General features: G+C 40.8%; 1 protein-coding gene across 1 annotated transcript in view; it reads left to right on the top strand.

Moving 5' to 3' along the window:
• Positions 1-13,818, top strand: part of LOC132958804 (collagen alpha-1(XXV) chain) — a 139,210-nt gene that overhangs the window by 94,785 nt on the left and 30,607 nt on the right. Inside the window, exons 7-10 of the mRNA XM_061031851.1 lie at positions 4,415-4,486; positions 5,115-5,231; positions 6,485-6,520; positions 12,773-12,799. Of these exons, the coding sequence (XP_060887834.1) occupies positions 4,415-4,486; positions 5,115-5,231; positions 6,485-6,520; positions 12,773-12,799 (252 nt within the window). The remainder of the gene's footprint in view (positions 1-4,414; positions 4,487-5,114; positions 5,232-6,484; positions 6,521-12,772; positions 12,800-13,818) is intronic.

The raw sequence follows: 13,818 nt of genomic DNA, 5'->3' as shown, positions 1-13,818 counted from the left end.
TCAGCTCTCCTGCGGGCACGTCAAAGCACTACATTTCTTCTGATTTGGCAGTCAATACAAATGACCTTCCATCTGAAATTGGATTAGCGGTCTCAAAGTGATTCATCTTACATTACACATGGGCACCTCTCAAATAACAGCCAAATTTCGCAGAGATTGAGTGGTTTCAAACTTCCTTAAGATCCACAAATGCATTGCTGATATCCGAAGTTAATTTTTAATGATGTAAAAAGTATTGGATTATCGGCTTTGTGGAACCACTGAGAACTGGCTGAAAGGAAATCTCTTTTCTGAGGTGAGTGGAGTAAAGTATCACCGTTTGGAGAGAGACTTTCTTTGCCCATAATTTGTATCCTTTTGACTCAGGAAATGGAGTCATCTGTCTCTATCAGCTAAATGATTTACGCTCTGGAAACAGCACTGTGGCTGACAGACTTGTACCAGGTACGCCAGCCAGGCCCTATTTGTCTTGTAGAGTAAGTAAATAAACTGTCCACTTTAAGATAGCGTTTAATTTACTTCCAATTACAGCAAACTTGTCCCCTAACAGGTACAAATAAGGAACAGTCACAGGCATATGAAGGACTACAGGGGCTTGTTAGCAGTCTAGGTCAGCAGCAAATTTTATTACTCCTCATATGGCATATTGAGTTTGTACATTAGATTAGCAGAGAAATGTAGAATAGTAAGAAAGATGTTCTAAATGAATTAAGTCAAAGCAGGATAAGTGCTGCCTTACCTTGACTTGATTTATTTGGTATGGAATTAATTACATTTCATGCCCACTGTTGACTGTGTGCACAAGGCTATTAAACCCATATGGGAGCACTTGTAAATAACAAAGCATGTCAAGAACATGTCCTCTACACATCACAGTCTGACTGATAACATCAAACCTAAAGTTGGATCATTTAAAGATAGACTACTTGTGTTTGTGTGTACACTTAATGGGAGTGTCATCTTGGGTAAAATCAAAGGGTCAAGTAAAAAGCCTGAAGCCTTTGTGGCCACAAACAGTGTGAGAAATGCCACATGGCCGGCAGAATTTCCAAACACACACATACACGCACGCACACTTCCTCGGCCTGGTCCCCACATGTCAGGGTTAGCCATTTGTCTGCCCTTTAAGGTCAAAGGCCGCATCCAAACGCCAAGGGTTATCCAAGCAACAAATAATAAATTGCCCAGTTTTGACAAACAAATGTGTGGCCACTATTTCAGCTCCACTGGTGGGAAATAATCAACAGGAGTTAAAGGCTAAATGCTTCAGCAAAGAGGCTGTGTGGTCTTCTTGACAGATGACACTAGCTACAGGTGTCAGAGAAAAAGTTGGTGTTTATTCCTGGGACATTCACGGGAAGAATTCCTTAGATTTCCCCAGTAATCTAGCCTTGTTTATCCAATACTTTGTTTCTCACATCCTGGGATTTAACCAGTTTTCAGAGCTCTTCCAAAATAAAGAAACTGTAATTGTGCAATTTCCAGGATTTGACTTTTTGGTCATGAACAAAGAAATGTTTCACATTCTGCTGTTTGAAATCAGAAACCTTAAAATGACTTTCAGTTGAGATAAATTTGATGCATCAGAATGATGCCAAATCTGAGGCTTCAAATGAATGTATTATTCCTTTCTTAAATGTATTGAAACCATCTGCGCACAGACTTGGTTGTCCGCTCCGCATATAGATATTCAGAAAATGCCACAGCCTGTATTTGCTAGGGATGTTTTGTGCGTTTGGTGTGGTCAAAGGGAATCTGTTTCTTGCCAATGTCCCTTGACGGCTGTTGCTGATTGTCCTCATATTTTGGCTTTTTTTGTTTACTATAGTTGCAGTCGTCTTGCTGCAGGCAGCACACAGCAATAGAGCGCCTCACCAAATAACCAACATCCGGAGAAAATAAAAACCAAGCAATCTATGAATGGTTTGGATTTTCTTTCAGCCCTGGTGCCATTATCATTCTCATTGACTAACATTAGCATTGGGGCAATGAAGAGTGGGCACTAATGCACATCTAGTCAGACGTTTTAAGTCTAATAGTTGACCTGGTCACATCAAACATATTGTAAAAGCAAAAAGGTTTCAACCCTGAAAGCAGAAAGACATCTCAGCCTACACTGTGTTTAAATTTTGTGGACTCTTTATACTGTCCATATTCCAGTCCTTGTTTTCCTTCCTTGTGTTCAACATTGTTTGAGGTTGTAAATAACTTAAGAAACATTTGCGCTTCAATCCCAGTCGCACACAGCAGGTCCATTGTCTGCAGTGTAAGAGTATCCATTGCTGTGTTCTAGCCTGCAGGGCTGAATTAAATCTGCCTGCCTTGAAAGCCAAATACTAAATGAGCCATGCTTTTTGAATTATCTTTGGAAAACCAGAGGGATGGCACCAAAGCCATGTTTGTATAGGCCAGATTTTATCTTAAGCTAAAATATAGAGGGAGATTGATCTCTTACAGGATTTGTTTATGTTGGTGTGCCAGTCTTTGGGAAATATTCTAAAGAGTTTATTCAGGTCTGTTGGACATCCAATGTGGTGCAATACAATCTTTGCATGCTCTTCTAAAAAGTTAGCAAAAAGGCTAAAAACAAATATTGCTATACCTGTTTGTGCAGCTAACTCTTTTTAAAAGGAAAATGTATGAATATGTATGAACAACCCACCCAAAAAATAATTATTCATGACTGTATATAGGAGAGTAAAAGGAGTGCATTTTTTGGGTTGAAATTTCAAAGGCTTGTTCAGCTGACAAAATGTCAATGTTTTTGGATTCAGATGAAAGTTAGCATCCAGCTATAAACCCTTGTCTCCTTCTAACAAGGAGAAATCCCAATGCTTTCGTCCTTGATTCAGTTTTCATGAGTAGATCACATCTGTCATGACCAATGTTGACAAGGGAATTGGAAACCATTTGATTGAATTTCCAGCAAACGTCGCAATCCCTTGATGTCCCCTAAAACTCTGCGAACAATACAGCCACTCAATTTTCCAAGCACTTTATAGCTCAACGTCTCTTCTATGATAATCATCTCAACAACTGCCCAATCTGTGGGGTTCAGAAGAAAACAACAGGAAATGGTTACTAAGCCTTGACAATGTAGTATACACAATACACAGAATGGTCCCTGTGCCATTATACACACTGTTTCATGGCGGAGAGTAATGTGGACTTGTTTAAAATAAAACGTTGGTCTTGTTTTTGTCTGAACTTAAACATCTGGTCCTCAAAAGTAATTGTTTGACATTTCAATTTATGTTTGCTTTTGACTGTTCCACCCTGTCCATCAGGTTTTCAATTATTGTGCAGCCTATTTAAAAAATATTTGGAAGTAGGATTCTTATCTTTTCCACCTTTGACAGTTTTGTTCACCCAGTGTTTGAACATCATGTGTGTGTTGTGCCATGTTCTGCTGTTTGTCCCTTTAGGGATTGCCTGGTCTCCCTACGCTGGCTGCTTTGCACAGCAATCAGATCCTGACTGTCAAGGTTTGTCGGTGGTGATGCCGCTGAGCTGCTCTGTCCGACCCCCTCGGCAGCACACACTGGGAGTAAATGAATCACTGTCGGCTGCTTTCTCTGAAAGCCTGATGATAGACTAGGTCCAGGAAAACCCCATCCAATTAATCACAGCCAGTCAATCGTCTCTAATGCGGCTGTTTCACTTGAGATTTAGGTTGCTTGCTCCATGCCAGGTTTTCTGCATTGAAAGCAAAGGTGGCATTTTACTGAATGGAACAAGAATCTTCACCCTGAAACCAAGACATGGTCTGCCTTGTGTCCATTGACGATAAAATAAATGGAAGTAACTCCTAATGGAAAACTCAACAATGAACTGAAGTGGCAAAATGTTATTATAAAGCTAAGGCCCATAGTTCACCACAAATCCTTAAATCATCCAAATGATCCAATACAATCTGGCCTCAAGGACTGTATCAGTGATGGATGAAGCCACTTAATACCAATGGACACAAACAGAATAATGTAAGCATTGTAAGAAACAAGGTTCGACCTCAACTTAAAAGGTCATATACGCTGGTTTCGGTGTGTGCAGCTCCTGGGGTCTGACTAAGCAGCAGGCGTGATGAAGATGATGACAGCACTATTACAGCGAGGGGGAAATTCCCATTTTTCTGGGGACTGCAAGCTCACTGTGGTGCCCTTGCACCCCTGAGGTGCTGATTACGGGCCCTGGCTCCAGAAAAAAAGCCAGAACTTCCACAGTGAACCACCTCTGAGCTGGAAAAATGTGGATTTCTCCCCCTGTCTGTGAAGGTGCTGGACCGCGGTTCATGAACATAGGCCTTTCTAACAAAATCTGTTTCTTCCTCTGCCTCCTTCTTCTTCTGGGACCTCATCCTTCTTCAACCTTCTCTCACCTCTGATCTCCGACTTCTTGACCTCACACACCTGCTCAGATGGTCTTCCCTAAGATCAATCATGGCTTTCTTTCCGCTGACCAGCAGCTCATAAAGCGGCGGCTCATTAAGGTAGTGGCTGTGTCCTCTCTCTCCTCCCTGCCATGTCTTCACCAAATCTCTTCTCTCCTGGCATCCTGCAGTTTGCATGCAAGCCTTCAGACAGACCTGTCACAAGCACTCGTTCACTCTTTTTGTTATTGTTAAGGGGAAATATGGAAATTCCAAAAACAAGCTATTATGAAAGTCAAATGAATTACTGTCCTGGCACTTCTTAAAGCACTTTCCCGGCAACTTAGATTGCTGACTATTTTCTTAGACTGTATGTAATCCAGTACAATAATGGACCACACATTTAAGTATATTTTTCTTGATTAAGGTAGCTTTACAAAGTGGCTTTTTTTAGTCGATGCCTAATGCATAAACCCTGTTCAACTCATTAGGTCCATTTAGGAATGCATGCATTTTAGTGGACTACTATTTCAGCTATAAATCATCCACTTAAAGCTCCATCTTCAGTGTATACTACTGTAGCTTTAGCCATAAGAGCTAAAAATGCAAACTCTCCTCCATGTTATTAATGGCCACCCAGGAGATCATACCACTACTCTCTTTTCATTATCTTGTATCTGCAGTTGCGCCAGTCTCAGCTGATCCAACAATATCACATAGTTCTGAAAATGTGTTATTTGCCACACAGGGAGATCAAGGGCAAGCAGGACCACCTGGGCCTCCAGGGCCACCGGGCCCTCCTGGGCCAAGGGGGCCTCCAGGGGACACGGGAAAAGACGGGCCTAGAGGTGTGCCTGGTCTACCAGTGAGTATTGATTCTCAACTTTCATTTTAATGTCGTTTGTACAGAGCTGGGGAAGGCAACGTTGGAGAAAACTGCAAAAAATCACCGAGATTTTGAAAGTGTCTAATCGAAAACTACCAGCCTTTTGCTCGAGCCACTCTCCCAAAATATGAGTCTATGTTTGCATTGGGAAGAGGAGTGCAATGAATCGCATTGCTACTGTTATCCAGATATATATTAGCACTGCACGTCATTTTTTAACTTTTGATATGCACCATTTGTACCAGATAGCTGGGTAACTAGCATTTGGTATATACCATTAGCAATGAGTGTGCAGGACTTCTCGCTGAGGTAAATTCAAAGGCCACTTTGCAGTTTATTGCCATAATGTCTTTAGCTAAACATGAATATACTCCCAAAGGAATGCTTAACTGTATGGATTTATGTTTACTCGTTTGTTTTTCATTATATGGTAACATTTTCCATGTCTGTGAGCCTGTCACTGGCATCACACTGAATTTATTTGAACTCTGCCTGTGAGAGAAAGAAGAAACAGAAAAGGCCTGTCAATTATATTCAGCAGTAAAACCTTCTTAGGGCTCCAGCTGATCTTTATTGTCTTGGCAGAGTTCACAGTGTGAGTGCAAAAATATTGAGTGTTGTTTATCTCTTTCTTTCCAAGTTTTTGATGTTTATTGTTTCGGTCCTTCCAGTTGCAGTTTCTATAGTTGTTGTGCTATTTCAAGATATTAAACTTCTCTCAGTGGGGGTCTTTTTTCCTCTTAAGATTTATTTCCCCTGTTGTGCATCACTCCTAAAAACGTGGCACATCAGTCCTTTAAATGCCACAAAGAGGCAAGTATGGAATAATGTTCAAGGATGGCTTTGCAATCTGGACACGCTGTATGTCTCTTTTATATCCAGAGAACTGCAGGGACATGTGAATGCCAGGCCTTAACCAAAAGCAGAGACTAAACAAGGTTGTTGGACAGGGATGGGAAGGATACAGGTGCCACAGTGTGATAAAGGCCTCCCTGCCAACTTGGTACATGAGCAGCAACAATGCTGAGTTGTACTTGGCAACCTGGCCTGTATGCACCAAAGTGCAGTGGAGAATTCAACCTTAATCTGAAAAAAAGCAGGCACTTTTCTCAGACTTGTTTATTTCAGATTAGTGTTTATCATCATTAAAAACTACATCCATGTTCTCAACTTTACCAGAAAGGTTTGGCCCACGGCTTAACCGTTAACTGTCTGTTTTGTATTTGCTATAGGGTGATCCAGGGCAGCCCGGAGATACAGGACCCATGGTAAGCACAGTTTTCTTTCCCAATTACATTTTGATCAAAATCTGTGGCTTAACTTGGATGCTAAACTAGCAACTCAGCATAACAGATTTTTTTCATTTTATTTAAATAGTTTAACACTTTATAAAATATACACACATTCTCGTCAAAATGAATCAAAGATGATGGCTCGAACTTTCACATTGGAAAAATTGAGCTACAGTAGAAGTAGCAGTGTGTTAGCCTAGCTTTGCATTGAGGGCAAACAAAGACGTTCCCGTTCCTTGACAGCAAAGATTACACAGCAGGAGATTGCTAAAGATTGCACTGATATAGTTACAGTATGTGCTTAATACCCTGCAAAACTGGATTTTATAAAGATACAATGTGTGTATTGTTCTGCTTTCTGAGGTGCTAGAAGAACCAGGCTAGCTGTTACCACCCTGTCTCCAGTCTTTATCAGCTATGATAGCTTATGCTGGAAGTGGCTTCATATTTGCCATACATGCACATAAATTGTATTTGCCTTCATACCATGCAGCTTTTTCCTTCTCTTTTTCATCACTAGGCCTGTGTCCACTAACACAGTTTTTGAGCCCATTTTCAATACAAAACCAATGCAGTTCTGCGTTTTCAGCATGAAGCGGCCTAAGCACAAAGACGCCTCTGGTGCAAGCTGTTTTTTGTCATTGCACTCCCAGCTCTCTGAAATAGTTCAGTTTTTGGAACTCCGTCGCATTTATCAATGTCACGTCTTCCTCGCTGACCAATCAAAATCAAGAAGGCAGAACTTCTGATATACACTTTGTTAACTTCAGAGGTGGAGGGGAAACTTAAATGACTCATCTTTTTGAGGATACGATTTCCAGGTCTAAATATTGTCTAGGTTGACAATGCAATACATTCAAATGTAATACATCTATTCAAGTTTTCTACTTCATTATATAGTCATTATTGTGATATTGTGATTTTATCTAAAAGCAGGTAGGGGTACTGCCCACTTGGAGATTTTATTTAAAGGTATTTAATTCACAAGATTTTGGTAAGGAGGTTTATGAGTACTATGGTAAATATTAATGACACATTTTACGATACCCTGCAAAAACGTTTGTTTTCACTCACAAATCTCCTCAAACTTTTGGTACGAGCTGTTCCAGTTACCAGCAACTGGATACCGTTTGTGGTGTTCAGCAAATAAAGCATTTGATTAAATACTCTCATAAAAACTACACTGAACAGGTCAAGCCGAAATTCCAGAGAGAGCCGGGATGGAAAAAGTGACACGCAAAAACAATCAGTGATGTCAGTTTTCACAAGTGCAGGGGAGAATAAGTGAAGCTGACAGAGGAGGTGCTATCAAGCGCTTTCATCTCTGATTCCATCGCCTCAGACCTTTTTCATGGTGTGGAAAAAGTCGCTGCACTGGAAAGACTCAGACAAAGAAAATCAAAAATGGCGAGGCTTAAATGCAAAGAGGGAGATACATTAACTTGCTAAAATTGTTGATACATTTTAGGTCATTAAACATGCAACATCTTTTTTTGTCCACACTGTCTTTATGTTGCAGAAGTTTCCTTTTTTTTCTAATTATATGTTTTACCCATTATCCCCCCTTGTGCCCACAGCACAGGCTTCTTGTCCTAATTTAAAGTGTCAGGAATATAAAGTTTTCTGTAGACTTCTCAGGGGTCCCAGGTGTGCTCCAATAAGTCTCCAAAGCTTCCACAACTGCTCATGACAGCAGCTGGAGTATTTTTCCAAAAGATGAATGGTGGATCCCTTTCAGAAGGAAACCTCGCACCGCGTTCTGAATAAAAAATAAGCACTGCTACCTGTAATTCTTGAAACAAGGCATACTATTTCACAAATACGCACACAGCACGACACTAATGTACTTTTAACAAGGAATAATGTCATCATTTGGAAATCAATCCAGTCTGTAAAGCAGCACGAGATGTCCGGGGAGGCTGTAAAAAGATTTGACATGAGCACTCGAGCACAGAGTTGTGACTTCAGACTTTCTGTTTCCAGACAGCAGGCAGTTTGTTTGCTTATCTTTAAGGAGAAAAGCTAAGATAAGAGAATGGATTCGAGGGGGGGAAAAGTCCTATAACTGATCACTTGGGCTGCTCGGCTTTTGAAGGGAAAATAAATCTCCACACAACAGCAGTCCACACCCTTGATAGGCCCTTTGTAAATCAATAAAATGTCGATTTATTTAACATACTAGACTGATAGGCTCCACTTTGGGCTGTGCGCTGAAAGCTTAATCTTGAATTGGCACTTTGAGATCTGCACAAATCAACCTGAAAAAGGGATTTTGAGGTCGCTCCTTAACCAACTTTTGCTTCTTTTATGACTCTTTAGGAGCTTGCGCCCACTTGACACAGCTCAGCGTATTTTGATGTAGATGCTATTGTTAAGGGGCAAAAGTAGATTCCAGAGTTTTCCAGCAGCCTTCTAGGACATGTGGTGCTGGTTAGAGGGATTAAGCTCTTGTGGAGCAACAAGCAGGAGGGGGAGGTGGGAAGTATAGACGAAGAAGAAAAAGGAAATATTTTCAGGATTTGATTCAAAGTCATCACTGCCATAAGGTCTCTCTGGGCTAAATTAAGCGGGTCTTCATCTCTCTAAAGGTGGCTTGCAGCCTTGCACACAGTTTTCATTTGGGATTTGGTTTTGCTTCAAAAAGACTACATTTGGAAAAGCAGTGGTGTATTGTATGCGGTGTTCCATCCATGACTGAAAAAACCTCCTCCATCTGCTTTCTGGTGTTATTTCCAATTATGGCGCAGAAGTTCCATGCTTCCCTTTTACTTCCCATTCGTTCGATAACTACCCACAATGCGCCAGTTACTCAACTCAGACATTTTGAAGGACACGGCATGCAAGTAGGGATTCAATCTGTTTAGATTGTCTGTATAGGAAGGACATACCTGTCATTGTGGTGTCCTTGACTGTGTATCCTTTTAATGTGAAGCCAAACATAAGGAGCAAAGATGTGAGTGAAAAGCTGAGGACATGGTCGCTGCACCTTAACAATAGCTTGTGCAAATGTTGACATCACTGGGTAAAAAGTACTTTCTGAGAAACAGCTCTGCTTGCCCTTACAGGAAAACCCTTTTTATGTTTCACAGACGATGTTTTTATCATTATAGTTTAATGCTTTACATCTAAAGACGAGGCTGCTATCAGGAGTTTACAGGTACTGAGATCAGTAGGTGTGTTTGCCCAAGAACTGCAGATGGAAAAGTAGCTAGTAGCTAAATCTGTTAGAAAGCATCTGTTCACTCCTCCTTTTTTTTTTAACAAGAAAACTTCCATCCATTCACTAGTTTCAGTTTCTCCAGTCTAAGCATTTTCTGCTTTTCTCTGTTTTTCATCTGTGGGTTTGGGACTGATATCCAGACATTTTAATGGACCCAGCGATTTATCAAGAAAATAATTTATTTTCAATAATTATTATTTGCAGAGATATTTGAGAGAAATGGTTTCCTGCCCATAGCTTCTGGTTATTTCCTTTAAATGAACTGTACGTTTTAAAATGGAAATAGAAACACAATTCCCCTTGAAGAACCACAAGTCATAAAACTCTCTAAAATCTTCCTTAAATTTTGATCCCCCCTTGATTTAATGTGCATGTTGTTTTAAAGCCTCTCACAAAGCGCCAGGTCTGTTATTCATGTGGAGATCACAAAATCTGAATCAAACTGAACACGTGTATTTTTAAAGACATAACAAGGACATAACTTCATAATCTTCACTGCCAACAATGAGAGAGTCTATTGGGTAGGTCAGCATTATACTGTTCTCAATACTGTTATCGTGAAACTACAACTTTATGGTCACAAACATTGGCCTGTCAGATGGCACCCCAGCCTTTGAATTCAGTCATTTTGCTGTATGACATCACCATATTCACGCAGTAGCCACTTCCCTCCGATGTCGCACTCATGTTTAGGAAGCCAAACATGTCATAATGCGTCCTACTGTGTTCCAGATTTTGAGTTTTCTCCATCTACATTATGTTTTGTTACCAACAATATGAGACGTAATTAAATTAAAAGGATTGGAGCTTTCCACCCTCAGCTTGGAATCACAGAAAAATGGCCCCCATTTGAGTCTGGTGCATGAAGGAATTGGGCGGCCCAAATTCTAAAAACAAATTTTAGCGACTGTTCTGTTTATAGTAGCTGAAGCAGTAAAGCCATTGTGATTGAAAGGACTTAAAATGCAAAATATTTTCTAAAATAAAGTACACATGTCTATAATCTCTACAGTGATGCCTTTGAATACCGTGTTATGCTAACCTATAGCTACATGGGCCATTCTTAAAACAATAAGAACCAGGTTATCCAGAAAAAAAATCCCCCCTTAAAGACAGAAGTACCTTAATTTTATGTCAACAGCAGTGTTATATACTGCAAAGCTTTTTCAATGATCCTATAAGTAAAACAGAATCTTTGAACAGAAGCTCCAACATGTAGCTTCTCTGGACTTTGATCAGCTGAAATATTAGTAAATGCTGAGCAAGTAGCAGCTATTCTTCAGGTAGCTAAGAGTGCTAAACTGCAGAGTGAATGTGGGAATTGAAAGGATAAATGCTTTATTGTTTGTAGTCCGAGACATGAATGAAAGCGCCCAAACATTCATCTCTTTGTATTTGTGCCTGGATGCTCGTCTTCAATGGGCGTCCTGTTGATATTGAACATGAGCGGATTCTTTTCTGAGTAGAAAATGAGGCAGCTTAGATGTAATACGAGGATGAATACCTTCAGTACCTTCAGATTAAGTTGTTCTCTTTAAGTTTATATTATTTGATATTCTTAATATTAATTTTTGAGCAGTTTGAGGCCATAAAAAGTAGAAAGAAAAGAGCCAGAACCAAGACTTCCTCGAGGGCTCTTGACTTTGTGAAAACTCTCCTTTTCAGCCAGTAGCTCCTGAGTGCTCTCAGATGTAGCCAAGCTAATTAGCGCTGGGGCGAGTGGCATATGCTCTCACATACCTAGCGGGTCATAAAGATGTTTACCAAACCCTACTGAGGATCGCTAACAAAGGCTTTTAAAGGCAAGCGGGAGGAAAAAGCTTTTTCTTGGTTGGCCGGGATAATGAAAGTTGTTCATTGAGGTTTTTGTTATAAGTGCAGAAGGAATGCACTATAATGGAGCTGCGACTGTGTGGGGCATTTCTGTAAATGTGAGAACTGAGATTTTAACAGGCTCATTTTGTAAATGGAAAAGTTTAGAGCCTCAGTTAGTTGGTGATCACCTTGTTTCTGCAGAAACTAATACCAATATGGAAAGATGGAGTTCATTCTGAGATCTTTATTCTGGTTCTTTTTGTGAAGCCAAGCATCTGTTGGTGCTTTGGCCACAAGGAGAAGTTGGCCACGATCAAACTACACTTTTTTTTTTACAAACGTTTCAACCTGCATGTGTCACTGAATACAGGCCCACAAACCTTTTATACTCATCAGGGGACCAACACCAGCTAAGGTTTAGCCAATTATACTGCATCAACATGATTAAAGGGAGGAAAGTTGTTGTTGCAGAGGCCTTGTGGGGCATAAGATCCGTCTCCCCTCGAACCCAGCTGAGACTGATGAGCCAAATAGCACCATTTACCACAGATCCTGAGCCAGAGAAAAATGTTGGCCAACTTGAGGTGTCATTGCAGCCAAGCGTAAAGGTGTTGATGAACTGCTGTGGGTGCTGAGATATTTCTGCATCTCGTGAAGCCGGCATGGAATGAGCTGACTCACGGCTTGGTTGTTTTTTTTTTTTGTTTTTTTTTTCATTTTAGTCACAAAGCAGTCGTGCTGTTTTTCAGACAAGGTCCAGTGGAGGAGGATGAGGATCCAACATGGTGTCCAGGTTCCCTGTGGTAAACAGCAGGTTGAACAAAAGAAAGTGTTCTTCCAGACACATCTATCACCGAGTCAATCTTTTGGCCTATTTTGGTAATAAAGTCTGAAAGTGTTGGAAACAGAACTCATTTTTACAGTCGCTGAACCAAACAAAGAGAGATCAACATAAAAAACATCAAACCATAAAAGTTTGTCATGCTCCCATTGGAGATTCATGTTCATGTTGAGGCTCAATGACATGAAGGAACAGAGAAAATTGTTTTTCATCCAATTCTGACGAATAAAACAAGGGATTGATTGTGATTCTGGTCTGCCCAGAGTCTTTTTTTTATGTCATCTGACATGAGCTCTTTTTGTTCTTTTCTCTCTTCTCTCCACTCTCTGTCTCTCTCTCTTCTCATTTAAAGGGACCTGAGGGGCCAGAAGGGCAGAAGGTAAGTCCATTGTTCCAATGACAATTTTTTACTTTTCTCTTCGGTTAAATAAATTGAGATTCCTCGACTTGGTCAGATCAGAGGATGGCATCAGATTGAGAAGGTGGTTCTCCGTCCCTCTGAATGAAAGTAGTGGGGTTTATTGCAAAGTAGATCAACACTTGAAGGGAAGTTGTTTTGTTGTTTCAAATAGAAAAAGAATTGGAGGCAGTCAGCAGCAGTTCTAACATCAAGAAGGTTAGTTAGAATAAACAATAAAGATATAAAGCTCATCAAATATGCACAATAAGTACAACAGAAGAGCTATATACTCTGTGTGGTGATGGTCAAGTGCAAGAAGAGACAATGTGCCGTGTAAACACAGTAATCCAGAGTGTGTTACTGTATTTAAAGTCTTCTTATTGTTATGTTAACTGATATGACTAGAGGCTCCACTCTCCTCTGTTGTACCCTTTAGTTTCCACATGCTAATTTAAACCCAAAGAGGTTTTTGTTTCAGCAGTAGGATAATGTTTTGGATTTGATAGTAACTGTGCCCATGTGGTAAAAACGTCTGTAAAAAAGCACTCTGGGTGTTGAGCCAGTTTACTTTGAGATTAGTGACACAGGGCCACAGTCGGGGCGAGTAAACAGACAAAGGGGAGAGTTAAGGCTCAAACAACACGAGGGGGAAAAGACAACGAGTGACAGAGAGCAGAGAACCTGGAGCTCAGCGCTGCGATGCCGACAGCGGCTCTCTGCCGGCGCTGATGTGGGGAACAGATGTCGGCCATATCCAGCCATCAGGTAGCTGCCAGTGTTTGTTCAGTGTAACCCAATCAGACACTTCCTGTCTGCGCTGTCATCTGTTGGCGTGGCCTCCCGTCGGCAGAGGAGGAGGGGAGGGTGTATGTGTGCGCGGAGGGGTCAATGATGACACACCGCCGTGTTAATGACTCATAAGCCAGGCCCCGAGGCTGCTCAATTAGATCCACTGCTGGTTTAGAAGAGAGGCTGCATGCAACACTTATTCCTGTTTC

The sequence above is a fragment of the Labrus mixtus genome, chromosome 23 (assembly GCF_963584025.1).
Source record: "Labrus mixtus chromosome 23, fLabMix1.1, whole genome shotgun sequence".
Classification (NCBI taxonomy): domain Eukaryota; kingdom Metazoa; phylum Chordata; class Actinopteri; order Labriformes; family Labridae; genus Labrus; species Labrus mixtus.
The sequence above is the reverse complement of the archived record's forward strand: the minus strand, read 5'-3'. Positions and strand labels throughout refer to the sequence as shown.